The sequence below is a fragment of the Microtus pennsylvanicus genome, chromosome 18 (assembly GCF_037038515.1).
Source record: "Microtus pennsylvanicus isolate mMicPen1 chromosome 18, mMicPen1.hap1, whole genome shotgun sequence".
Taxonomy (NCBI): Eukaryota; Metazoa; Chordata; class Mammalia; order Rodentia; family Cricetidae; genus Microtus; species Microtus pennsylvanicus.
Window position 1 is genome coordinate 41,781,558 of NC_134596.1, and position 27,804 is coordinate 41,809,361.

The 27,804-nt window shown below is 50.7% G+C and overlaps 1 protein-coding gene across 1 annotated transcript in view; it reads right to left on the minus strand.

The window, feature by feature from the left end:
• The window catches only part of Dgat2 (diacylglycerol O-acyltransferase 2), a 28,241-nt gene extending 10,842 nt beyond the window's left edge, over positions 1 to 17,399 (minus strand). The window contains exons 1-2 of the mRNA XM_075952651.1: positions 17,069 to 17,399; positions 2,351 to 2,479 (exon numbers count right to left, since the gene is read on the minus strand). Coding sequence (XP_075808766.1) covers positions 2,351 to 2,479; positions 17,069 to 17,189 — 250 coding nt within the window. The 5' untranslated portion in view covers positions 17,190 to 17,399. The remainder of the gene's footprint in view (positions 1 to 2,350; positions 2,480 to 17,068) is intronic.
• Between the last annotated feature and the right edge of the window lie 10,405 nt (positions 17,400 to 27,804).

Consider the following 27,804-nt stretch of genomic DNA (forward strand, 5'->3'; position numbering starts at 1 on the left):
TTCCTTCTGGGAAACCTACAACAGCTCCCTGCCCTCCATTCTCAGGTGATGAGGTTGGCACCCACCAATGCCACTGGGCCCAGGACATGCAAGCACAGTGATTGAAACAGCCTGCTTGCTCCATGCAGAGAACGCTCGGGACTACCTGCATGCATCCCTTCCTGTTCCTGGGGCCACAAGCAGCTCACAACTGCAGAGCTCTGGCCCCAGGCTGGTGGTATAGGGAAAAAAGGTGTGGGCATTCTTCAGTAGGAGCCACAGCAGCGGGGCTGTGGAGAGCAGGGACAGGACGAAGCAGACTCGGGGACGGGCCCTGCCAGGTCCTGGCCGTTATGCATACCCAAGCCTTTACTTTCTTACAGAGTGTTGGGAAGATAAAATGACGTGACGTTGGAATTTAACACATGTTTGGGAACACTGTTAAGGGTCTATGGACTTGTATGGAGGAGCAAAGTGACATTCAAATTTTCTACTAGAACCATGTGGAGATTCAGCATTTCCTTCATTGAGGGACAAACCACGGGAATATTAGCAAAGCCTGCTGTCATGGTAGCAAGAGATGGCAAAGGTGTTTTCATACCGCATTACTGCAGCCTCGCAATCTTGAAGACACTTCATTACTTAAGGTTAATATTTATTACAGTTGCTGATACTTCCTAACTAAACAACATAATAAAAAAAGCAAACATTACTAAGTGTCCAACTGGGTTTCAAAGGTTACATATTTATATTCCAGCATTACTAGATAGATCCTTAAAAACCCCAGCGCACTTCATATTATACGATTAAAAGCACCAAGAAGGCCCACCAGTTTTCACCAGAATTCTAGAGAGCTACAAGGCACATCAGAAAAACAAAACAAAAAACTGTTTAATGTGAACGGTATCCATAGCAATCTTTGTGATACAGAGTAAGCCTGTGCCAGCAGGTTTGGGACACAGGGAGAGGGAGCGGCTGGGACTGCTCATGTAGTAATTACAACAGCTTAAGCAGGGCTGATTCCTGCCCAGGTCTAGCTCCCACCTACAATGTTGGAAAGACACGCTGGGCCAGTTTCTGGGCTGTGGCTGGGCCTCACAGATCATTAACCTACAGCTTGGGGCCAGCCCTGTCACATGCTATATGGCCTAGGATTGCACAAGTTACTCAGTGCCCCACAGCCAAGCTCTGACCCACTAAGGCAAGCTAAGTATTGACTTCTGGTGCAGATAGCGACAATAGGAGCTAGCAAAACAGGCTAGACAGAGGACCAAGAGGCTGGGGGTCGCTGCATTCTTATCTTGGTCCCTCTTATTTTCTTCTCCTATAACCCCAGACAAGGCCCTGTCCCCACTAGGTCCTTGCTTCCCGACTGAACAAATATAAGGTTACATAGCTTCTCTACCCTGGTATTCTAATAAGAGACCAAATGCAAGCCACACTCAGGGTTGGAGATCTAAGGGAGCCAATTTAACTATCTGTCCCCAAACCATTATTTCATCACCTTTCTGAGGCTGTATGACCCTGTAAGAATCTGAGGATAGCTACAGCCTCATAGCAATGAAAATGTATGCATGGCCTTGCATTTAATTTTAAGAGTTCAATGAATCCCCCAAAGCCCACCTTGGACTCTGTCCATTAATTCGGGACCCTCACGGTAAGGGAATGCACTGGGCTTTGACTCCAACTCTGACTTTCTGTTTAATGGGTGCCATGGTCAGCACTGAACCTCTGAATTTCCATTTCCTCTTCCTTGAATTTAAGAAAAGACACTCCAAGAGCCTCAACATACCATGGGGTTTGTTCCTTTTGTTCTCAATAGGGCCTCAGAGGCTCTATGCCTGCCTCAAAGACAGCTAGCTCCTCACACTACCATGTGGATGTCTGCTGAGCTCCCACTGTCCTGGGCAGTGTGAAGAGTGAGTGGCTGGGGCCCTGACCACAAGTGCTGGACACATGGATTCTGTCTGTGTTCATGTGCTCAGAGACTAACCTGTGCTGAGGTTATAAGGCCTGGGAAGGAAGAGAAGGTCCCAAGAGAGCAGTGTCTATGTAAAGTCAGAAAGTCAGAGCTTGTCTGGAGTTGGTCTCAAACCTGACTTCAGCCTGCTCTTTGCCGGTAGACAAGGAGGCAGTTAGAAGCATGCATTCTATAGACCCAGATTCCAGTTAACTTTGGGCAAGTTAATCTGCAAAATGAAGCCATAAAACATCGCCCATGAATTCATCAAGGTTTCTGGCATGCCTACTGGTAGAATACTTGACCACGGGCCCCAAAGATGGAAGTAAATGGAAAGAGGCTGGGGAGAAGCTGATCTCCATGGGACTGTGTCACCCCTCCTCCACTCACCCCTGCCACAGCTGTGCTTACCTAGCACCAGGAAGGACAGGACCCACTGTAGGACTGAGATGACCTGGAGCTGCTTTTCCACCTTGGACCTGTTGAGCCAGGAGACAGAAAAGATGTCTTGGAGGGCCGAGAGGATGCTGGAGCCAGTGCCTGCAGAAGAAGATGTCGGTCTATAATATACTATAAACCTGTTCTTCAGTGTCCTCCAGACACCCCAACACAACCAGCCTCCCCCAGGAGCCTTCCTAGACAGGTGAACGCGGACCACAGACTCGGAAATAACTAAACCCCCACTCTGCCGCCTAATTCTTCCTAAAGCTGCTTTACAGCATAAAACTACGGCTTTCCTGTATCACCATTTCTACATATAAGACAAGGTAACGGCCAAGTGGTGGTGGCGCACACCTTTAATCCCAGCACTCAGGAGGCAGAGGCAGGCAGATCTCTGTGAGTTCGAGGCCAACCTGGTCTACAAGAGCTAGTTCCATGACAGGCTCCAAAGCCACAAAGAAACCCTGTCTTGAAAAACCAAGAAAAAAAAAAGACAAGGCAACATGACAGTGGGGAATCTCAGAGCTAGTCCTGGGTTTGGGCCATAGGGAGGCCAGTTTTCTTCCATCTCCAGTGCCCAAACACATGTCTTCCTTTATCTGATCTAGGACAAATATTTAATCTTTGCTACCTGTGTCTATGAGGCCAAGGACAGAAGTTTAACATCCCATTTGCAATGTTCTGTTTTGATTTTTGTTCAAGTGCCCTTTGAGCCTCCCGATCCCTGCCCCACTCCCTTTCTCCTGGACACCTCTTTCCATGAATCTCTTTTGCCCTCCAACCACCAGGCTCATACCAAGTCCACTGAAAACAGATTCACCTTCACTGTAGTGCCAAGCTTGGGGCTGAGGGAGGACCCAGGGGCATCTTACTTCTCCTAAAGTGGGGGTTATGTACCCCAGCACTGCTGATAGGACCCCAAGCTAGTGGTTGGAACAGTGTTTAGGGAAAGGTCCACAGGACACGGGGAGGCACCTGAGGTACGTATGTTTGCTGCTAAGCAAGTGCCAAGACCGAAAATGAGAACAAAATGTGCTCAACAAGTTGGCTCTGGCCGTGCCCCCAGGATGCCCCCAGGACTCTAATAGCTGACAGTGTGACCTTGAGGCCTGGTGCCTACAAGGGAGCTGGCAGTAGGGAAGAGCACAGGGTGAGACCCCAGACCACTCATTTCAGCCTTACACTAAAAAGCAGAGGCCATTTCACACCCCAGCTCTGCCGAGCCCAACCATGTCCGTGTTCAGCACATCTCTGAGCTCCTATTGTGCGCCACCCCAACATTCCTTCCTACCACCCACTGATGGAGGCCCGGAACAGAAGACTCCCTCAGTCTTGACCTTGAGGGTCTCCTGACCATTCACCCCAGCTTACAAGCTAGGAGAAGGGAGAAAGGAGTCTAGGGGGGGTCACATTTGAGCCTCTGCTGTCTGTCAAAGTTGGCGGCAGCAAGGTCACAGTCTAGTTCAGAAAGGGATATACACCCTCTCAGCTCAACGCCCGTGACTGAGCAGGAAATGGCAGACTTCAAGGGGGACAAACCAGTCCTTTCACCTCTCTGATCTAATAAACCAGGAGAGGGCTTGGCACTGCCCTCTTGATTCCCCTCACTATGTGACCCCAGGGAGTAGCATGCACAGGAAACAAGGCTTGCAATCATCACATACTGGGTACTCAATCAATCACACCCAATGCTCTACAGGAATGGTGGGATGAAGACACAAAAACAAGACTGGATCCTACAGCCACTCCAGAGGGTTGGTGTATTGCTCTCTTCATAACTCTCCTATGATCTTAGACCCTTTTCCTCCACTAGGCTTGTTCCTTAGGTTTCATCCTGAGCCCTAGAGGCACATGCGTTACAGTATGACCAAGGTTACCAGGTAAAAAAAGAACCCAGTATTCCAGCCTGGTGGTGGTGGCACACGTCTTTAATCCCAGCACTTGGGGGGGGGGGGCAGAGGCCGGCGGATTTCTGTGAGTTCGAGGCCGGCCTGGTCTACAGAGCAAGTTCCAGGACAGGCTCCAAAGCTATAAGAAACCCTGTCTTGGGGGAAAAAAAAAGAAACAAACAAAAGCCAAGATTCCTGCTTCTGCTCGGGACTCCTCCTCTTTTGACACAGCACCTAATAAATGCAAAGGACTCTGACCATTAGGTGCAGGGAGTTCAAGGATGGACCAAACTCAGGCCTGGTGCGCATGTCCACCAGCTGAGTCCAGACAAATACATTTGTCACAACTGAACCTCTAAGATACAGCCTAGACTCCTGACTTAAGGCTGTTTGGCTACATCACTGTCAGCAACAATGACCACGAGGGCTAAACATAGGTGTCCACTGGGCAGGCTAGGTGCTCACTGGGCAGACTAGGTGCCCACTGGGCAGGCTAGGTGCTCCACTGAGCAGGCTAGGTGCTCCACTGAGCAGGCTAGGTGCTCCACTAGGCAGGCTAGGTGCTCCACTGGGCAGGCTAGGTGCTCCACTGGGCAGGCTAGGTGCTCACTGGGCAGGCTAGGTGCTCCACTGAGCAGGCTAGGTGCTCCACTGGGCAGGCTAGGTGCTCCACTGGGCAGGCTAGGTGCTCACTGGGCAGGCTAGGTGCTCACTGGGCAGGCTAGGTGCTCACTGGGCAGGCTAGGTGCTCACTGGCAGGCTAGGTGCCCACTGGGCAGGCTAAGTGCCCACTGGGCAGACTAGGTGCTCCACTGGGCAGGCTAGGTGCTCCACTGGGCAGGCTAGGTGCTCCACAGGGAAGACTAGGTGCTCCACAGGGAAGACTAGGTGCTCCACTGGGAAGACTAGGTGCTCCACTGGGAAGACTAGGTGCTCCACAGGGAAGACTAGATGCTCCACTGGGAAGACTAGGTGCTCCACTGGGAAGACTAGGTGCTCCACTGGGAAGACTAGGTGCTCACTGGCAGGCTAGGTGCTCCACTGGGAAGACTAGGTGCTCCACTGGGAAGGCTAGGTGCTCCACAGGGAAGACTAGGTGCTCACTGGCAGGCTAGGTGCTCCACAGGGAAGACTAGGTGCTCCACTGGTAAAGCCTTCTGCTAGGCAGGAAATGAGTGAGGACACTAGCTGGCTTCTCTGTTAGGAGTCCCACCGCTACTGGAGGCAGAACCTCAGGCTGCAGTTTGGAGGAGTGTTTAAGGAAAGGCACACAGGACACAGAGAGGCACCTGGAGCCTGCTGGGAAGTGAGGCCCAAGCCAAGGCCTGAACCCCTTGTCCTATGCTGGCAGACTGTGGTTTTCAGTCAGCACAGCCAACTATAGCCGGTACGGTCTTCAGGGAGGCATGCAGAAACTCCTTACTGGTCATATGCCTCACTCCAAACTGAGAAAAACCTAAGCATTTTTTTCTCAAAAATAACCCAAGCCTCACCCCCCCCCCCAATCTCATTAACTTACAAGAAGATAGGGTTAGAGAGTAATACCCCACTTCCCCCCAATATTCATCCTATCATACAGACAAAACCAAGGGCCTGGGAGAATCCCCAAGTCCATACCCAAGCAGGCCAGAATCCATTCTGTCCTCCTCCTGCCTCACTGGGCCAACCACCTGCTGCCTGCTCTGCCAGTCCAGCAGGAATGCAGTCCAGGGAGGACCAGCTGCATTTCTGCGGGAGGAACCGCAAATCCAGGAAAGACTGGGGAGGACGGCAGCACCACATAGCTCAGATCCACTCCCACATGACTGCTGGTCGTCTCAAGTCCAGGTTCCAAGGGGAACCAAGGGGCCTAGGAGACGGTGATTGCTCCTCGGAGGCCACTCCCTGCTTTGACACTTCCCCAGTGCAGAGGGCACCAAGGGCTTCAGCAGAGACACAATCTTCCCTGGGGACCACCCTAGTCTGAAGCCACCAGCTTTCTTGCCACCCCAGGGAGCTTTTCTGTCTGACACTCCCCGCATATGCAAACTACACAGTTCAAGTTGATTGTCACCTGAGGCCAGGCCAGTTCTGCTCCAGGTCTGGGTCCCCAGAGCTCTGATAGGGCCTGGCTGGTAAAGGGGAAAGGCATTAGGCAGAGTTGCTGAGAAAGGAAAATGAAGTCAGGCCCTTAGGGCTCCTTCCTTTCTGGGGAGAGCAGTAAGAACGAAGCCTGAAGAACCCTTGAAGCTTTCACCCTTCTGACCACTGCCCAGGCACAGAATCCCAGGTGTTCATCATCTTCACCCCATTCTGATGTGGCTCCAAGGCCTCTCAGAGTGTGGACTTAAACCTGCCCTAGTCCCGGTCCCCAAGACCCTCCCCTCTGCTGTCATTCGGAGGGTAGGCCAGGTATAGCTTCATTTGTGTTTTGTTTTCTATTGATTAGTTTTGGTGGTGTTGAGTCTCGTGCAGCCCAGGATGGCCTCAAACTTGCAGTTCTGCCGTGGCCCTCCTGAGTGATGAATCACAGGCGTGAAACACCACGGCCACAGGAGCAGGCTTCCTAAAGAACAGGCAGGGGCAGCAGCAGGCCTTCTGTGCCCCAACTCCTGTGTCAACTTGGCCAAGGGACTTCCTTCGCCGGGGTTCAGTTTCCCCATCTCTAAAATGGAACGAGTTAGATCACACAGTTCATGGTCCCTAGCGTCCACCTCCTGGCCAGAATCTGGGCCCTAAAATTCAGCAGCTTGCAGCAGCCCTGGGACAGTCACCTGGGGAACTAGGAAGTGAGGGTTCCCTTGCATATCCCCAGGGCATAATCAGCTATGCTACCTGGTTGTCAATACTTCCTCTACGCCAGCATGGTTGGCAGAAGTCCAGCTGGTGAGGAAGCTACAACCAAAAGCCTCCACCTCCACTCCCAACCTGTTTGACTCCTGGGTAGGGCGGCAGAAAGTATTAGCACCCTGCCAAGCCCAGCTTCCTCATCCCTCAAGCCTCCCTGGGCCCACCCACTCTCTCATACATCACCAGTCCCACTGAATCCTAGGTATAGCTACCTGGCAACTCCCAACCCCTTGAACGGTAACTTGTGAGTACCAAGACTGGAGTGGATTCATCTATGTGTGTTGAACCTCACACAGGGTTGGGGTCGGGAGGGCTCTAGATGTTTGCATACATCTGGGCAAATCCCACAGCAGGCTGAATGCTCAAGCCGCACTAGGCTGCTTTCGGCCAAGCCAGCCCTGCTATGGAAATGCTGAGCTCTCTCCTGCCTTCTCCCAGTACACGTTCTCTGACACTTGCAGGTTCTGCCTTTCATTTGAAGACATCATTTTCCACAGAAGAGGTAAGGCATAGGGCAGAACAAAAAAACTAATCCTATGCAGCGAAGACTCGCACAGGAGGCTGATCTGTGTGTGCAAATCCTTGCACGTGGCTCATTTTTTACTCCGTGTTTGGAGGACAGAGGAAAGGGGAACACATCAGAGAGGCCCGGAGCAGGTTCCTTACCACTCTATGCCAGGCCACTTTTCTCATGGTGCTCCTTAGAAGGGCAGGCGAGGCAAGGAGGAAACAAAGGCATGGCGAGACCTCGCCATCACTCCAGGCAGGTATTTGGACCCCAAGTCCCTTCACCACTTGAACAATGCCATGTTACAGATGGCTGGTCCCAACTACACATGGTAGTCCACACCCAAAACAGATAACACCTGCATGAGATAACACCTGGATGCCTGTTCTGCCCACACTGCGTCCCACTGTCATGGGGACAGTTCTGTGCAGACTGGCTATGCAATGGTGAACCCCACCCACATGCGCCTATACCCGAGCTTCTGCTGTGAGGTCATGTGAGCTCACAGTGGACTCAACATAATCTCATAATCTCAGGGCCCAAGACGGGAGTGGTGAGGGCTATGCTAGAACCTCCTTGTTCAGTATCTAATATCAGGGTAACCAAGGAGGCCACTCCCCAGGGCTGATGGAAAACAGTTTCCTGGCTTTCTCTTACCCTTACCTAAGAATGGCAGAGTCTGAATCTAAGCCCCCAGTTCTGGGGAAAGGGCCAGCTCTGCCCCATGATGCGACCTGGGATGTGATTAAACCTCTCTGAGCATAGGAACAACCTCAGGGGGTTTTGGAAGAGAGTAAATGAGGAAATATTTGGACGCCTGATGGATAAAGGTAACCACTACCAAGACTAAGGAACTGAGTTCAATCCCCGGGACCCACATGGTGGAAGGAGAGAACCAACTCCTTCAAGCTGTGCTCTGACCTCCAGACAGGGACTGTATGTAGTGTGTGTGTGTGTGTGTGTGTGTGTGTGTGTGTGTGTGTGTATAAAAAGAACTGTTGTTTTCAATGTGTGTGAGGTGCACATGGCCAGTGAGGTGAGACTGTAGCTTTCACCTCCCCAGAGGAGAGGGTATAAATAGTGAGAGGCGAGCGTGCATTAGGTGTGACAAGGGTGTGCACTGGGGGAAAGGTACAGAGTGTGCTGTGCAGGGCTCTGAAGGCAGGCATGGAAGGTGAGCAGAGACTGTAGGTGGCGGAACTGCCACACAAAGGAGTTCCCTATAAGGCAGGGTCAAAGCACATGACCAACAATTCAGAAATGGGGGAGGGGCATCGGACTACCCCAAAGAGGCTGAAAACAGAGAACCAGCTCTTCAAAGTGGCCCGACATAAAACCCAAAGCACAAGCACTTAGAAGGTGCCACCAGAAAGGGAAGGTGTTGGTGGGGGCAGGAGTCGGGAGCGAATGCAGGAAGTCATGCCCCCCCCCACCTGTCTGGAAGCTCAGATTTTGCTGAGAGAGAGAATGTGATTATCAGGTGGAGATCAGAGCTATAAAGGAGAAGAATTTGGGGCAGTGAGTCAGAGCCAGGGGTAGAGAGTCCCCATCCTGTAGACGGGAGGGGCAAGCACACAGTGAGAATCACGTGGCCCACAAAGCAGGTGGGAAGCCTCTGCGCGGCCTACGTGGCTTCTCCACCACCTCTACAACGTCATCTGTGGAGGGGCTGCACCCAGGAGGAGTCCAAAGAACAGGAGCCAGGAGAACTCACCTCCAACACACAGGAAGTGTGGCTCAGATGAGTCATTGCCTGTGCAAGCCTCAGTTTCCTCGCCTGTACAATGGGGCTAATTCCTACCTCTCCAGATGCTGAGGGAACTGAGATAATGTTTAGGCGAGAGCCCCATAAAAAGCGAGGATCTGCCTGAGTGGCAGGTTAATTATCAAGCAAGCCTCAGTGTCCTCCCGCTGTCTTAAAGCAACACAAACCCTGGGTCTAATGCTTCTTGCAAATTGTCACCCTGCTTGCGACCCAGTGTCCTCTTTAGTGATAGGTCCCTGTGGGGAAAATACAGTCAGAACTGTCCCAGTTATTAGGTATGGAAAGAGTCAGAGAGCAGAGGCATGAAGGGGCCCCTGGGGCTCTCCAGCAGGATGGCATCCTGCCCACATTCCCAGACCCCAAAGATGCCACATCTGGGTCATCTGGACGGAAGCTTTGCCTTGGTTTGCACAGTGAGGAAGTTACCCTCAAGTCACTTCAAAGGACTGGGCACAAGCTGCATGCTTATGAGGAGCTGACGGTCAAGACGCCCAGCCAATCGCCAAGTGATGCGCTTCCAAAGACCAGAGGTGAGCTAGCTGTCTTCGGGGGCCGCCTCAGGCAGGTACTTTCAGCCAGAGTCCACACGTGTGACGGTGACAGGGCCAGACATGGTGGAACGGACAACCCTGGAAAGGCCATGCCTGCCATCTCCAGGGCTTCTCCTGACCCAGCCTGCAGTGCCGCCAAGAATGGTTCTCTCGTTCTGAGTCTGGTCAGGTGTTTAGCACACACAGAGGAACCCTGTCAGCCACTAGCCTGTCCACCTTCCCCCTGGGAAGAGTTCCTGTGCCCAGTTCAGGATGGAGTGGCCATGCCCGACAGGCTGTCTCTCACTTCTCCATCCATATCCCATTTCATTATGGGAGGTATGTATTCATTTGCGGGGAACTATGCCTCACTCTGGGTTCCTAGGCCCAGAACGGAGCCATACAAAGAGCAGGTGCCTAATCTACGCCTGCAGGCTTGAAGGCATCATGATGAATGAAAAGGGCATGGACAATAGAAATCAGCTGACCTGGGCGAATGGGTCAAAGGGAACCAGGAAAGGTCTCCTCTCAGTGCAAGGGTGGCCTAAGCCAGGGACAACACAGACGGTTCTGGAGAGAAACATACTTCCAAAGGACCCCAAACCAAGCAGGAAGCTTCCAGTCTCTACCTCCCTTCTGCTTCTCAGGCATCTGCCAGAGGCTAGTAGTTCTTGGAGCACCCACCCCAGACTCAACAGGGGACACAAGGCCATGAATTAGACACAGAAGGCCTGAATGGTCCAGGAATAGAGGGATGCCCCCAGCCTCTCCTGGGAACGGGATATCAGATGAGGGATGGGCCCAAGAGGAAGGTAGGGGCCCTACAAACAGCATCTACTAAGAAGGGAAAGGGAACATAAGTTGGAAGATTTAGGTGCAAACATCTTGCCAAACTGCAACAGAGACTGAATATGTAAGAACAGAAAGGAAGGCAGAAGAACTGGGAGGCCATGAAATGCTGGCCTCCACCCGCAACACCAGGAAGAGCCAGCCAATAACCCACCCTTCCAACTTTAGACAGGGCAGTGGTCAGTCATGTACCTAGTCCCAACACACTGGTGAGTTCTTTCCCAGAAACATGAAGTCTCCTTTTGAGGGCTCTTATGGGAATTATATGTCCTAATATAATGCCTATAGCGACATCCGGCCAGAAAGGGAGGACAAACCACTACAGATGCAAACCCCAGCCATGCGGTTCTTGCGAAAGTACCTGGCCTTGCCACCAAGTCCTGCATTTCACAAACAGGAGTCCAGCATTCCAAGTCTCCGTAGATTCCCACTCTAAGGTCTCTGATTCCCCAGCGCTAAATTAAGGGGTAAGGATACAGCAGATGAGGGCTGGGGTCTTGCCAATTTAGACCTTCTGTACTCTACTAGAATTCACTAATGGCTTCTTAATCTACAAATGATCCTTCTAATGGGAACATTGGCGCCTACAAGGGTTATCCCAGGGGTTCGGGGATTAACGTATTTAGCTTTCATTAGATACGGTAGAGTCTCGGGAGGGAAAGACAAAAGGGTAGGTCTTTTAGGATGCCAGGTTTCCAGCTCCTAACCAGGACCAGGACATGAGTGCTTGAAGACCCTGGTGGCCCGCTTTCTCTACCCCCCACTTTCAGACCTAGCACATTCAGGAGGGGCTGCCATGACAACACCACCAGCTTGCATATGCGTCACCAAGGAGTCCCCAGAACAGGCCCTTATGGTGATCCATAAGTTCCTCTGGGGCACTTACCTGGACCCCAATGAGGATGCAAGCCCCATTTCTGGTAAGAATGAGGGAAAAGAGCAGGCCAGGCCTGGCAACACTCTCCAGGTGGCTTGGAAGGAACCAAAGGGACCCACCCAGCAAGCTGTCCTCCCTGCACTGAGAATCTGAGGCAGGGTGGGAAGCAACGCAGCAGAACAAGGTTCCTGCACTGGCTTGGAATGACTATCTGCTAATGAGAACAGACCCCCAGTGCTTCCTGCTCCTGGGGTTGGCACACGGGTCGCCAGGCTCAGCACCATGATGGGGGAAATACTTGTGCCACAACCCTGTCCATTTCACACACGAAGGGACTCGGAATCAGCAAGACAGTGGCTTGTGAGTGTGGCTACACAGACCTTCAGTGGTAGAATAAGGACTACACATACCTAGGTCTGCCTTCCAGTCCCAAACCCCCCAAGGAGCTGACACTAGCTCATGAGTATCTGCCTATCTCAGGCTCCTCTCCTGGGACCCCTAAGTCTTCTAAGGCAGATGCAGATTAATCCCACAGGTCAGGACACAACATCCTCTGTCTCATTTGTCTTTACTGAGGATTATGCTGGGACTGCAGCCCAGGCTGGCCCCTCCACTGGGACTGCAGCCCAGGCTGGCCCCTCCACTGGGACTGCAGCCCAGGCTGGCCCCACAAAGACCTTCAGTCACTGTATTTTTCTACCTAAACTTGTGTCTCTTTACATTATTCCTTATGCCTAGGACATCTTTTTAAAAATTATTGTGCGCATGTAAGGGGGGTCCAAGGACAACTTTTGGGAGTCCTTACCTTCCATGATGGGTGAAAGGCATTGAACTGGTGAGGTGATCAGGTGTCAAGGCAATACATTTACCCCCTGGGCCATCTCACCGGTCCTACTTCTTATCTGCCTTGCTGATGTCATTTCATCCTTCACAAGTCAGACTGATTATCCCCTCCTCTGCTAGGAAGCCTTCCCTCATGCCAACGCGACTTAGTTCCCTCATCCTCCAGGCCCAGTTCCTCCTCTCCTCCTGGACACCATCTCAATGTGTGCATACCCCTCTGGCCTCGCTTCCTTAAAGTCGGGCCTGCTGGCCGACACACAAGAGGAGCTCAGCTACTCGATCTGAGCCCCTCCCGAGGGGAACCTGCTCCAGGAACAAGTCTTCAGCTACTCCATTTTCAGGAAGTAAGGTAGAATCTTTGATGATGAGGCCAAGGAAGTAGGCCACTTAGGATACCAGGTTCCCAACATCCTGGAGTTACAGCTCTGACTATAACATGACCAAGGTCCTCTGTCTATGGTGTTAAGACTTCTTGTATGACTTACAGATTAAAAAGGGGGCTCACTCGCAAATCAGTTACCAAACACATCCCATTCACCTTAACTCAAACCCTCAGGTGTTAATTTTGAGATGTCTGAATCTTTCTTGTTGCTTTTGTTTGCTTGAGATGGTTTTTCTGTGTATAGCCTTGGTTAACCTGGAACTTGAAGATCCACCTGCCTCTGCCTAAGTGCTGGGATTAAAGGCGTGCACCACTACACCTGGCTTTGAATCTATTTCAAAATAGGAAAATAAAGTCTCCAGTGGCCGTGAACCCATCACGTCTCAGAGGAAAAAAAAGACAGGGCAGGAATCCTGGCTTTGGCCTTCTACAGTCTGGAACCACGTGGGGGATCGTGGTTCACCTGGTTCCACCCACTTGACTCTTAGCCGCCAAGCCAAGCTCGTAATCAGACTGGGTCTCGAGGACACTTAACACATACGGGCAAAGAGACCTGGGGAAAGATAAGGAATTCACTGAAGCTAAAGACAGGGCTTCCTGCCAAGAGGACCTGGCAAGTCCCACTAATTCACTCACTCAGCTAATATCTACAGGGTTCCTACTACCTGACAGCACTGTGCTGGGCACTGGCAACACAAGGCTCAGGAAGACAAACGAGGCCCCTGCTCCCAAGGGCTGACAATAACTCAAACAGTAAGTGCATGCCACAACTAGGTAATGATAAGGTCTACCGAAGGAAAAGATCTGGGACTGGAGGATGGGGTAACAACCTGGGAGGCATGCCAAGATCTACAAAGAGAGAGCAAGTGCAGAGACCCCGAGAGAGAACTCAATGGTGGACTATGATGGAGGACCAGAAAGACCACCAGCACATGGCATGGTGACCAGGAGGTTATCAGGTGGTGGGTATCCCGGCAGCCTCATAAATCGGAGGTCTGAAGTCCAGGAGGCGGGGAGGAGGGCAGTTTATTTAGTCAGATAAAGTTATGTGGGCTATTGGTAACCCTATCCACCAAGTTTAGGGGAATTCCATCGAAAGCTTGGGGAGGAGACACCATGCCCGTCATGGAGTTAAGAAGCAATCGGCACTCATTTGGCACCTGCAAGGCACACACACATGCTGGTTAGCGCTCAGTGTTGCTGTCCCCACACCTCTGGCATAAGAAGGCTGATAGGCACCCATGGAGACAGAGCCGGGTTCTAGCGAGTTCTTCTGGGTTGCTCATCTGTGCTGTGGCGGTTGGGCCAGATCCAGCATCAGTTGGTTTTAACTCAAGTACACGCTGCTGAATTTAGGAGCGGGAGGGTGGAGGTGGAGCAGAGTTTCCACACTTGCCACTGAGTCACCTGCTAATAAAGCATTACACTTGGCTCTCCTTTCCACACTTAGACGAGCCTTTGGCACAGAGCTAACTCAAAAAAGTAGTCTCTGTAGCTGGGGGGACAGCCACGCAGAACTAAGGGAGCAGGAACAGGAGAGAGGTCACAAGACTTTGTTAGACGATTGCCAACCCTCAGTTCCAGAGTTACCCCAACAATCTGACTCCACCTAGCATATTCCCAGGGATGGGAGCTCCATCTCCACCATCTAGGCTACGAAGTCATCCACAACTGTTGGGATTCTTCTATCAAAACCCGGACTGTGACTCCACCTCTGTCCTAGGCTTTGGGGGCCAAACAATGTACCAGCTCAGAACTATACTGCACTACCTCATGCTGGGTCCTGGACATAACCCTAAGAATAGCCACAAGCATTCAAGGACTCTACCACAAAAAGCTCCCCATCCAAGGGCAAACAAAGCAGGGACGTGCACGGATTTAACTATGGCTTCCAAATCACAGTCTAAGCCAGTCTTTCAGAGATTAGAAAATACCACAAACCAGGAGTAGTGGTGCATGTGTCTAATCCCAGCACTCAGGAGACAAGCAGAGGGGCCTCTGAGTTTAGGCCAGGCTGGTCTACAAAGTGAGTTTCAGGTCAACCAGCAATGCACAGAGACACCCTGTCTTGAAAAACCAAAGGGGGGAAAAGTACCCAAAACTCCCTCTGTTGCAACAAAGGCATACCACCCAAGCTTCATTCAACCAAACAACAGTCACCAAGTTATCTATGTAGTCACTCACCCATCATGGAACTTCCCTTCACAGAATCCATGCCCTCCTTCCTTCAAGACTGCCACTAACAGGGTGTTCAGTGGGAACTGATCCTCTGAGGCAAACTAGGCCACTAGGGAGTGTCTTCAAGGACCAAGGAGGTAGAGAGGCCTCTCAGAGATGTCAAGATAACAAAATTTGCTTGGGCATCCTCCCCTACCCCACCTAGTCTTTCGCCAAAGATCCCAGAGAGCTAAACTGACTAGCTTGCATTTCATATTGGTCTTTGTTACAGTCTATGAGGCAATTACACCCACATTTTTTCCATTGTATTTTCAAGGTTGGACGACAACAAGGGGAAACTCTCTGCTAGGATACTAAAGACCTGCTCAAAAATCATCCGATGGGGAGTACAAACCTCCCTGAGTTTAAAAAAAAAAAAAAACTGTGAAAAACATAGTTACTAGGCTTCCTGCCCCTGGAAGACAGAGGAGAGACCAGGAAGGATATCTCCACAGGGACCACCACGGACGGCAGAACCATGACCCTGCAATGAAAACGTTTAAAAGCATGCATGTGAGCAAGTCACTTCCTTCCCCGTTACGAAGGGTTCTGAGAGAAGATGTTATACACTGGTTCATGGGGCAGCACAAATGCTTGCCCCTGGGATGGGACCATTTCGGTACTTCTCCAGGGGCGGATAACCACAGCAATGGTCAACGGGACTATAATATTAGTGTCATTGGAATTCCAGCACGGGTTACCTTGCAGCCACCAGCATTTAAGAAACGATTTTGACAAATCGCAAGAGATACTCATGATTTATTGTTAAGACAAAACTGGATTTAGAACTGTTATCTATAGCATGGTCTTGACTATGGACTAATAGAAGTAACCACCAGATGGCTGGTTTACCTTTTTTCTTTCTGATCACTTGTATTTTTCAATTTCCAGTTTTCCATAAACTGGAACTTGCCCTGTAGACCAGGCTGGCCTCCAAATCAATAGCTCTGACTGCCTCTGTCTTCGGGGTGCCCCACCACTGCCCTGCTAAGGAAACCTTGAGTAGCATTTCTTCCTCCTCAGTTTCTCCAAGTACAGCTAGGGAGTGTGGGATGCTTTGCCTTGTATGGGAAAAGCTGTGGTGTGAATCTTAATTCTGCCCCCAGTACACTGAAAGCCTCAGTTCTCCCTTGAAGGCGGACCTTCAAGAAGGAAAACCAAACCAGTAGATATCTGAGTTTGAGGCCAGCCTAGTCTACAAAGTGAGCTCCAGGACAGCCAGAGCTACACACAGAGAAATGCTGTCTCAAAACAAAAACAAAACAAAAACAACAACAACAACAAAAAAAAAAAAACCCAGGGTCTCCCACCCCACTTCTAAATATGTCAGACTCAGGGCTGCTGCTGTTGAGTGGGTGCCACAGTCTGGGTTGCAACACATAAGCCGGGACAGAGGACAGTTGGGGCACACCTGTTCCAGGCAGGCATGTTCTCCATCCAGTGGCTGTTTCAGGGGATTGCAAAACCCTTACACCCTGCCCCATCCAGTTTCTCCCAGCCAAATCCTGTTCCACCTTGTGAGAAGGAAGAATAACTGGGGGCTGAAAAGTAAAATATCACTAATAACAGGGGAGAGTGGGTGGTGTCGCCCTCATCAGCTGGGGGATGGGAAGTGATGTAACACATGTTGCAATATTGGTGAGCCACCAGGATGGAGAATGAACCCAGGTTTGACTAGAATCCCGGGCTGCCTGGCTCAAACCGGTAACCCTCATCCCAGGCAGAAATGACAGGGTGCAGAGTTGGGTTCCCCTAACGAGAAGCCAGTCGTGGTGGCACACACCTGCAGTCCCAGCCCTTGGGATGCTGAGGCAGAAGGATTCCGAGCTGAAAGCCATCCTGGGCTACTAGGTAAGACCTTTTTAAAAACTGGAAGAAGTTGTCTGGGACGCCAGCCTGAAGTGGCTAACCCGTCCAGCACAGGGCAGCACTGCTAGCCAGAGTCCCTTCCTGAAAGTCGTCTTTGCTGTGGAAAGCTCCCAGGGTGACTGACACTCACCCCATCGCCCAGACCCCTCGCGTGACAGGGCAGATCCTCCATTCTTGTTCTCGCTGCGGGCAGCTTCGGCCCGACGCTCACCCCGCAGGACTCCGGAGTAGGCGGCGATGAGGGTCTTCATGCTGAAGTCGGTGCACGTTCACGGCCGTGCAGAAAGCCGACTCACGCCCCGCCCCTGGCCCATGCCCCGGCCGCCGGGGCCAGGGCTTCGCGCTGAGCTCGGGGAGCCGGGGAGCAGCGCCCAGGCCGTGGCGGCGACTGCACGAGAGCCGAGGCGGCCAGCCGCTGCCACCCCAGTGAAGCCTAGAAGCCAGCGAAGCGCGGCCACGGCGCTTAGCGCCGCCGCGCGCGCACTTTATAACCTCACAACGGGGCGGGTCGTGACGCAAGAGGGCGGGGTTTAAGTCTCCGCCCCGGACTGTACCATGTTCTCGCAGGGGGTGAATCTCCCGCGGCTTATGTGCAAAGCCCGGGAAAGCGCCATGGCCTGACCGGTGTGGAACAGAGTTTAGCAAGTAAGGCAGAGTGAACTAGAGTTCTGATGCATGAAAGCACGCCTGGTTGCTCCAGAGACCACCTTGTCTTCCTCCTTCTTCCTCCCTTGCAGACATTGGTACCGTCCAGCAGCTGGAACGTGGGCCGGGAAGTTGAGCACGTGCGGTACGACCGCCAGCGTGCGTGTACCTGTGTTCTTCTTTGGCTACGCTTGCCTTTGGTTGCAGTTTGGCAGGCTTCTCCTGTGGTCAGTAGTGTTGGGATTTGTTCGGTTACAGCTGGGCTTCACAAATCACAACCCCCCCCCCCTCCCAAGCGCCCTGCTTTTCTTTTATCAAGAAGAACCTGGAGCGGTGGAGTTTGCAGCTTGTAATTCTAGCAGTTGGTGGGGGTAGGGGAACGTGTTGAGACAGGAGGATCGTGAGAGATCAAGAGTTTGAAGTCAGCCTGGGCTACAAAGTGAGACCCTGTCTCAAAACACCAGGCACAGAGGCAATACTGTGGAACATGGCGATGCACTTCAAATCCAGTCCCAGTCCGCTTTTCCTCAACTTCAGGGGTTTTTGTTTACTTCTTGTTGGTTTTTTTGAGGCAGGGTTTCTCTACGTAGCCCTGGCTGTCCTGGAGGACAGGCTGGCCTTGGACGCAAAAGATCCATCTGTCTCTGCTTCTGGAACGCTTGGATGAAAGGCGGAATGCTTGGATTAAAGGCATGCTCCACCATACTCGGTTTTCACTTCAGTTTTCCTGTCTGTAAAATGGGAACAAATAGATGCTTTGAGAACTAAGGGGTGAGGGATGAAAAGCAGTTAGCTAGCTACTGGCGCTTAAGGTTAGGAACTCTTTCCATCGCCCACAACTGAGTGGGAGTTTTTTTTGTTTGTTTGTTTTTGTTTTTGGATTTTCGAGACAGGGTTTCCCTGTGGCTTTGGAGCCTGTCCTGGAACTAGCTCTGTAGACCAGCAGGCTGGTCTCGAACTCACAGAGATCCGCCTGCCTCTGCCTCCTAGTGCTGGGATTAAAGGCGTGCGCCACCACCGCCCGGCCTGAGTGGGAGTTTTGCAGAAGGAGGGTGTGAGGGCAAGCAGAAGACTGGGTGTAATGTCTGAACAGTCAGCGTGTCAGGAGAACTCAAGACAACTGCATAGGATGAGGCTGCAGTAACAGGGTAATGTGGTAATAGGGGCTGGAGCTTGGTCCTTGAGAGTCCCGTCTCTCCAGACATTGGGATGGGAATGGGTTCTTGGGAGAGAACCTTAATAAAGAAAATGACCACAGTGAGGTGAATTCTAGGAGCCCTCTTACAGAGTGTGAGAAATAGACAAGAGGGCACACAGAAATAAAAGCATAGGAGGGTTGGGTGGGGTGTGGCTCAGCATTGGGTTGCACACCTAAGGCCTGGGGCACAAGGCCTTTTGGTGGGGGAGTGGAAAAGAAAGGTGAAGTTTTTGTTTTTTTGGGGGGGTTTCTTTTTTTTTCTTTCTTTTTTTTTTGAAACAGGGGTTTCTCTGTAGTTTTGAAGCCTTGTAGACCAGGCTGGCCTCTAACTCACAGAGATCCATCTGCCTCTGACTCCAGTGCGCCACTGCCAGGCAGAAAGGTGAGTTCCAACTGGAGTGCAAAGCAGGCTAGGAGTCTCAGTCCCTGGGCAGGTGACAAAAGCCCTTAGTGAACCCTAGAATCACTTGCCTTTGTTTAACTCCTTCAAAGACTTGGTAGGTGGGTGGGGTAGGAATCTCATTGAGACAATACTACCAAACCCTGAGAACTGAGTCTACCGGAAGCAGAAGGAAAATACCCCAGGGCAGAAGGATCACGGTGTGAGGATTTCTCTGCAGTAGAGCTGGGTCCTGTTAGGGAATGGGAAGGCTAGTGGGCTAGCATGTTCTCAGGAGACTCGCCTCGGGAGACTGGAGATCAATGTATGCTATGTGACAGCTGTGAGGAGAGAGGGCAGGGATGTATTTGGGGGACAAAGAAGACTTCAGCTATACGGGGGCTAGAGTGCCAGTGGGTTATTGGAGGCAAACCTCCTTTCTCCTGGTTGTCTAGCACACATGAGCCTCTAGGTTCAGAGCCTAGCAACACACACCGTCTCGTGTTGGCATGGAAGACCCCAGATCTAGAGCGTATCCCTGCTCTAGAGTGTTTTCTGTGGAGACCTTATAACGGGACAATGGCTCGCTCACTCACCTCTAATGCTGTCTAATTGGCAGAGATTAAGCCGGCTAGAGGCCCGAGGTGTAATCTGTCCTCTATCGGCAAGAGGTCTTGGGTAAGTCACTAGTTTGTTCACTACAGAGTGGAGGTGGGAAGCCAGGCACGGTTGTGCACACCTGTTATAATTCAAGCACTTTGCAGGTGGGGAGGGAGCCTCCTCCAGGAGTTCAAGGAGTTGGAAGTTAGCCTGAGCTACAGGAGACCCTGTCTCAAAAAAGAAATAGGAGGGAAGGAAGGAGGAAGACAGAAAGAAAGAGGTGGCATTTTCCCATCTTACTGATATGTACTTATGGATCAACTAAAATAATATGGGAAGGGTGTTGCCATTATCCAACATAAGATATCATTATCTTAATAACAAATGGCAAGACTTTGGGTAAACAAGGTCCATTGGAAACATTCAGATCCCAAGTTCGTGGACTTCAGCATTTTTCTGTGCTCCCTCTCTGGGCCAGGTACTGATTGGAACACACAGAATCAGACCTAGTCCCTGCCTTTGTGGAGACTGAACAAAGAGCTGAGACTAGTGGTCAGAGGATGGCCAGGCTGTGGTGCAGGGAAAAGCGAAGGCCAGGCCAAGGTCAGCCCTTCCCTCCTGGCTGCTGCTGGCTGTCTCCACCGAGCTTGGAATCTGCCCTAGCTCAGGAGCCCTTGGTCTGTGCCCGTTGTGGGCCTGACTTAGCCAAGAGGCTCAGTGAGCAGTGGATTAGTCAGGAGGTGGTAAATGAGAGAGAAGGCAATATTGCTGCTGGAGGTGAGGTGAGTCTGGTTCTTTTGATCAGAGAGGAAGAGCAGCTATTCAGAGGTTCTGGCCTGAGCAGAGAACTGGGAGTGAGACCCTGGTGTGGCTAGAGAAAGAATATAGCTGGCAAAAATAAAAAGGTAGGAAGTGAAGCTGAAAAATTGACATCACAAGCCGGGCGGTGGTGGCACACACCTTTAATCCCAGCACTTGGGAGGCAGAGGGAGGCGGATCTCTGTGAGTTCGAGACCAGCCTGGTCTACAAGAGCTAGTTCCAGGACAGGCTCCAAAACCACAGAGAAACCCTGTCTTGAAAACCCAAAAAAAAAAAAAAAAAAACTTGACAACACAATCTGGGAGACCTCGTGGTTCAGCATGGGAGTATGTCTTCATCCTGTGCAGGATAGAGCAAGGGGAGAGTGTGAGGTCCCAGCTAAGATGATGGGCTAGCCAGATAGCTGAGCTAGGAGTGTATTGGTGGGAGGTTGGGAAACAGGGCCATAAAATCTAGTTCTTAATATCAGGTGTTGCCGGTGCATGCCTTTAATCTCAGCATTTAGGAAGCAGAGGTGGGCGATCTCTGTAGGCTAGGCTGGTCTACAGAATGAGCTCCAGGGCTACACAGAGCAACACTGTCTTGAAAAAAGAAATCTAGGCTGGGAGGTGGTGGCACACACCTTTAATCCCAGCACACAGGAGGCAGAGGGAGGCGGATCTCTGTGAGTTCGAGGCCAGCCTGGTCTACAAGAGCTAATTCCAGGACAGGCTCCAAGAGCTACAGAGAAACACTGTCTCGAAAAACCAAAAAAAAGAAAAAAGAAAATAAAAGAAATCTAATCCCTAGTTTAGATCCTTCATATGTACCAAGGGCTACAGAGGAAGTCTAAGAATCCCCTTATCCAGTTTCTATGCCTATGCCCTCTGCTTATGTGCTCTGGTTCAGATTGGATTTGGATGAAAAAATCACACCCACTGTTAGAACATTAAAAGGAGACATTGTGAGTCTGGAGACATGGCTCGGCAGGTAAGAGTATCAGCTGATCCTCCAGAGGACGCAGGTTAAATTTGCCGCATCTGTATGACAGCTCACGATTGCTCATAACTCCAGTCCCAGGCAATCAGTAGTTACCAGGCATGTACGTGGTGCATAGACATACATGAAGGCAAACATCCGTACACATAAAACTAAACATTGAGAGAACATTGGCCTGGATTTTTTCCTCTGTAGGACGGTGGGTGTTGGGGTTCACAGTGGTTATTGGCTTCTGGTTTCCTGTCCACACTTCTAAACACCCCTAGAATTTTGTGAACGCCTGCCTGCTCTTCACAAGGGCAAACAGGTCAGCTATGAGATGGGTTCTAGACCCACGTCTCCTTCTTTGTCACACTTCCTGGCTCATGAACACTTTGAACAACCAGACACAGGTCAAGTCACACATCCAAGAAGGGCTTTACTAAGTGTGCAGTCTAAATGCTCCATCCAGTCACTAGTGTCAGGTTGCTATTAGGTTGGTTCCTCCTCCTGCCACCGCTCAGGCAGCTTTTCTCTGTGTAACAGCCCTGGTTGTCCTGGAACTTGATCTGTAGATCAGGCTGACCTTGAACTCACAGAAATCTGCCTGCCTCTGCCTCCCAAGTGCTGGGATTAAAGGTGTGTGCCACCACGGCCTGGCAGGTTGCTATTGGGCACTGTGTACATGCCCTTGTGTTTCTGTGTACAGACTGGATGGAAACCTTACTCCCTCGATCACACAGAAGAGGGTTATGAATAAGTGGGATTTATGGAGCAGAGAGGATGCCTGCCCTGCAGGCACAGAAAGAAAGAAAGCATTTGCTAAGCACCCTGTTCTGTGCTAGGGCCCCAGCTGATGGGATCCTGTCCATTCTCACAACCGCTGCAAGTGATTAGCACTCAGCTCTGCGATTGAGGGGCAGAGAGGTAAAGAGAAATGCCCAGTGCTGCCCAGTAAATGTGTGCAGGCAGAACCTCCCTAATCAAAGATCAGAAATGCTTCTGGTTCCTAGCATTTCAGACAAGGGAAATACAACCCACATGCTTTCCCTGCTCCCCCGGCCCAGCTACCTGGAAGAGGACCCACCTTGAACACAGAACTCTTGGGTGAAAGGCTTCATCATCCATCACTCCCTTTAAGCATCTCCCACAACCTGTGAGGTTGGTTATTCCTATTTTGTAGTTAAAAAAGACTGACTAAATCTCAGGGAGATGATGGATGTCAGGGACTGGGTTGGATTTAAATCAGTCTCACACCCGTGGCTAGGCCTTTGAGGTTCAACTCAGGACGGGCTTGCCTCGCTTGCATAGAGAAGGAGGGCAGAGGTTTGGGCAAGGGGAAGGCAGCCTGGCATGGCTCACTGGCTCAGAACTCACCCATGTCCTTCTCTAGGCAGGAATTTGCCAGCTGGAGCTGCTATGTGGCAGGGCTGCACCCTCCTGGGTTTCCTTCCTCCCATTTCTAAGCCCTTTACTGTCCTTTTAGTAGACATCCCTACATGCCACTTGGTCATTAGGGGCCAGAGAGAGCACGGTATCCATTCCCAGGTTATAGAATGTGGACTTTGTCCTCAGAGCAATGAGGAGCCATGGAGGGTTTTTAGCAGAAGTGATGCATGCTCATTTCTATGCTTTGAAAGATCACTAACAAGAACACCTTTAACCATCACCTTTATGGCATTCTTCCTGATCACCTCTGCCTCAAATTAGATTCCCTGCAGGGAACGGCCTACTCAAATTGGGTAATTTGAGGGAAGTTTAATACAAAGACTGTTTTCAAAGAAGTGGGCATGGATATGGGAGGTTTTCTCCAAAGCTATTAACATTTAAGGCCCATGGACAGACACACCAAAAGGAGAAAGCCCTACAGAGTGGGAGCTGAGGGGAGAAGGCTGCCCAATAGGAGCTGGGGGCAAAGATGACCCATGGTAACCTGGCAGAATTATTCTTTGCCCTTCCTTCCTCCTCCAAGGCTAATGTCGGGGCTTCTTTCTACCCAGAGAGTGATGCTAACCCCTTGGAGTCAGCATGCTGTGTTGAAATAACCAGGCTAGCTTAGGATAAAACAATTGTATTTTATTTATTATAAGGGGAAAACTCACGAAACAGGAAACAAGAAATCCAAGCACAGCAATGTCCCGTGGGAAAAGGTAGAGAGAGAGAGAGAGAGAGAGAGAGAGAGAGAGAGAGAGAGAGAGAGCACCTGGAGTTGCACACCTTTTGCCCTAGGTCCCAGTGAAGCCACACCTTAACTAAGACCCACCTCTTAAAGATGGTTGGCTAACAAGGTTCCCCATCAATGCCGAGCACCTGGGATAGTGCAGAATAGAACAAAGTGGAGATTCGGGCTGAGAGAAAAGGGTAGGTGTGCCACACATGGCCCTAGTCCCCTCCTGTGCCCTTCATGAGACCTATAACATCCAATGTCTACATATTTATCTTCTCCCATGGAGAGCCTTCCATGAGGCAGAGGTACTGGTGATCTTTGCACAAAGGGACTTGGGTGATGTTGGTGGTAGGACTGGGGGGAGTATGGAGGAGTGAATAATGGTGACATAGACAAAATGAAGTAGTATAAGGTCCAAGAAGGGTGTTTTGAGGTGTGACAAGGCTGGGAATCTCTAAGACACAGTAACGTGTAGAGGGCAAAAGAAGGGAAGGGGCTACATGTGCCGCAGGTCTGTCTGACAGCAGAGTAAGTAGCCCGGAGCTGATTCCCCTCGGGAAACAGCATCAAAGTAGCTCCAGGCCCCTTTTTAGAATACTCTGTTGCAATGTGTACAGAGAGCCCCCTTGCATCATTCTGTCTGCAACAGTCTTACTCAACTCGCCCAAGGCCTTTTCCCCACAGCCAAGGGGGTGGAAGACTTACACACGGTACAGAGAAGTCACTGTGCACACACTTTTCATTTGCCCTGCTGACTCACCTTGTCTGAGATCTTCCAGTAAGCTCAGATCCTAAGGAAGCAGCAGATACGTAGCTTGTTCCTGCTCTCCTGTTACTCTTGCCTCTCTTACCCAGACTGCCCATGGTTCCCAGTAATCCTTCTGCTGCACCCTCCCTTGTTCTGGGATCACAGGCATCAACCATTCTACCTGATTTATTTTGTATTTTTAAGATAGGGTCTCACAGTGTAGCTCAGGCTGGTCTCAAACCCACGCTGATATTTCTACTTTGGCCTCTCAAGTGCCGGGATGTCCCTTTGTGCCTGGCTGCCCCAGCTCTTTACCACTGAAACCCTTGCTTCAAGTGCAGCTATATTCAGAAGCCCAAGAGGTCGCATGAGTAACAGGGACGGTCTAGCTTAGAAAGGGTGACCCCAGAGTTCTATATGGTCACCCCCCACAAGAAATGTTTAACTCTCTTGCCTGTGCCTTCAAGGGATCTGGGAAGCACTATTTGAAAACATGGACCAGGGACATGGTGAAGGCAGATGGTGAGCCCTGTGTGCCTACACAAGGCAGGTGTGATTCTAAAGCCCCACAGTACCAAGTAGGAACTCAGGATGGGCCATCCGATTATTTTTATGGTAGCTCTGAGTATTCTCCAATTAAAATACTTCCCATTTATACACACCCAGACCTTCACCAGGGTTTCCCCCTGCAAAACAGAAGAAGAAGAAGAAGAAGAAGAAGAAGAAGAAGAAGAAGAAGAAGAAGAAGAAGAAGAAGAAGAAGAAGAAGAAAACAAAACCCTGCCCTTGCCCTATGTTCATGTTGCTGTTCGTGCCTCAATTTTCCTCAGTTCCGTTCACTGGAAGTTAAGACAGCCCCCTGAGGGGCTGAAGTAAGGCGTGACATTACAAACACAGGGTCTAACACAGGACCTGGTGCACAGCTCTTGACAGTGACCCCCACAGAAAGATCATAGTTGAAGAATGAACGGAATAGGGCCTCCTGCCTGTAGATGCAGCAACGTGTTCAAAGGGTTCTATCAAACATAACAGGCATAGAAAAGGGGAAAATGCCCAGGGAAGCCGCTCACACCAAAGGAGACCAGAAATGTCAGAAACGCTTCCCTCAACCAGGGAGAGGACCACTATTCACAAAGGAAAACACAATGAGGGGGGCCTGGAAAGAGCTGATACCCTCACAACAGCCTCAGGAGGAAACTGAACTCCATCCACAACAGCCTCAGGACTTGTTCCCCAAACAAAGCCTCCTCAGTAGATTAAGTTTTGGGCTGCCCAGAGTTGCAGAGAAGTGGGCAAGACCCGCCCTGCTGGCAACGCAACTCAAACCTGCAAACCGGCAACCCAGGGAAGCACCTCTGCGCATGGATGGCGTAAACACATGGAGGAAGTTAGAGATGCCAGTAAAAGGTAGAAAAGGGTGGCCTGGGAAACTGATACGTTGCGGAGGAGGGCCAAATTGAGCCAGTCTCTGTGTTCCCATAATTACTGCCACACTGTACTGTTTACCAGTACAGTGGTTACTGTAGGGTACCACTTTTAGGGTACATTACGATCATCCTTAAATTGGGCTGGGGAGATGCTTCTGTTAATAAAGTACTTGTCATACAAGCCCAAAGACTCAGCATCTACATAAAAAGTCAGGAATGGGGGGGGGGGGTGTTTGTAATCTCAACACTGGGGAAACAGAGACAAGAGGCCTGCTGGAGCTCTCTGGTCAGCCAGCCGGGTCAAATCAGTGGACTCCAGGCAAATTAAATACGTCATTAAGCTTGGGTTTTCAGTGAGGGACCTTGTCAAATAACAGCAACAGCCAAAATAAGGTGGAGAGTGGTTCTTCTGATAGCAACTTCTGGCCTCCCCCCAACACACACACAATACCCTCCTGCCCCCACATACGCGGCACACCCCACCAAGTGGCTGGGCCCACTCCTAGAGTTTTTGGTTGTGTGGCTCTGAGTTGGTAATCCTTAGTGTGTTCTAACAACTTCCCAGGAATTGCTCCTGCTGATTTTGCTGGGCACCCTGTGAGAACAACTCCCTGAACTGTGCAGGCTAGGAGACTATAGTGGAACATGGACTTGCTCTGTCATATCTTGTCCCAGGAAGCTGGTGACAGATCTTGTGTTTAGCCTGCCCTGAGATCCACTCCCAGCACTACTAAATAAATAAGCAAACAAATGTTCTACTGGTGTACTGGGGACCCTGCCCAGAGGTCTGTCATCTTCGGGGGAAAGTCATTCAGCTGCAGACGTAAAGGGGGCCCAAAAGAAGTACAACAGCCGAAATCCTAGGCCCAGCACAAGATCCAGCAGAAGGTGGACATCAGCAAACATTCGTTGAATTATTTAAGGATGAAGGATGCATCTTATCCATCTCATTGTCCACTCCTACTTCAGCAATCATGCATTTTCCGTGGACTGGGACCACGCCGTTTTAAACCTCACAGGACTTAGACCAGCTGATGCCATTTATCCCTGATGTATATTCAGTCGCTCACTCACGACCACGTTCTTTGCCAAGTTCTTTATGTGAACTTCGGGGGGAAAAGACTCCACCTCTGCCGTCCTGAAGCTTCTAAAGCTCAAAGTCAAGTAGAAAGCAAGGTGTAGAGTCTGCAGTGGAGTCGTCTGGGAAGACTCCTCTAGGGACAAGGCTAGGGACTTACAAATTCAGATCTAACCTTTTGCTATTGTTTGAATTTACAACCTTAGAGCGGGGAGGCCAGGACTGGGGCTTAGAGAGGCGACTGGTTAGACAAGGGGTCCGACTTGCTTAGTCCTGGTTAGTCCAAGGCTAAGTAAGGGCTTTGCTTGCATCCTGGCACTGATTGGGGAGAGATGAGAGAATAAAGGGAGGGTCGGGAAGAAGGAGATGGCGATTTTTACAACACTGCTGTTGGGCAATCCCCAGAATTAAGTCTGCCACTATAGCTGTAACTTCTTGTGTACCTGATATTGAGAAATAGGTCCAGATCCAAGATAAACTCAGGGGAATTTGAACTCAGTTAGCTAGCCCAGTTTGTTCTCTGCCATGTCAACCTCACCCCACTTGGGACCAGAGGGTTCTTGTCCAAAGAAATGGACACATTGTATCCTTCCCCTCCCTCTTGACTGGCCTCAAACTCACTGTTATACAAGGAGCAGTTGTAGAAGGAATGGCTTGACTATTCCACTCCACTAGGATATATAATCTAAAATATCAAATACACTGCTACGCAGCTGTTCATAACAGGCACTTGCTATTCTTTTACTCTCTGTTGGAGCTGTGATGGTAACTTTTTCTTTCTTTTTTTGTGTATTTTATTTTAAGAGGAATGGTTTATTTGGCTACAATGGCAGGTTGCAGTTCATCA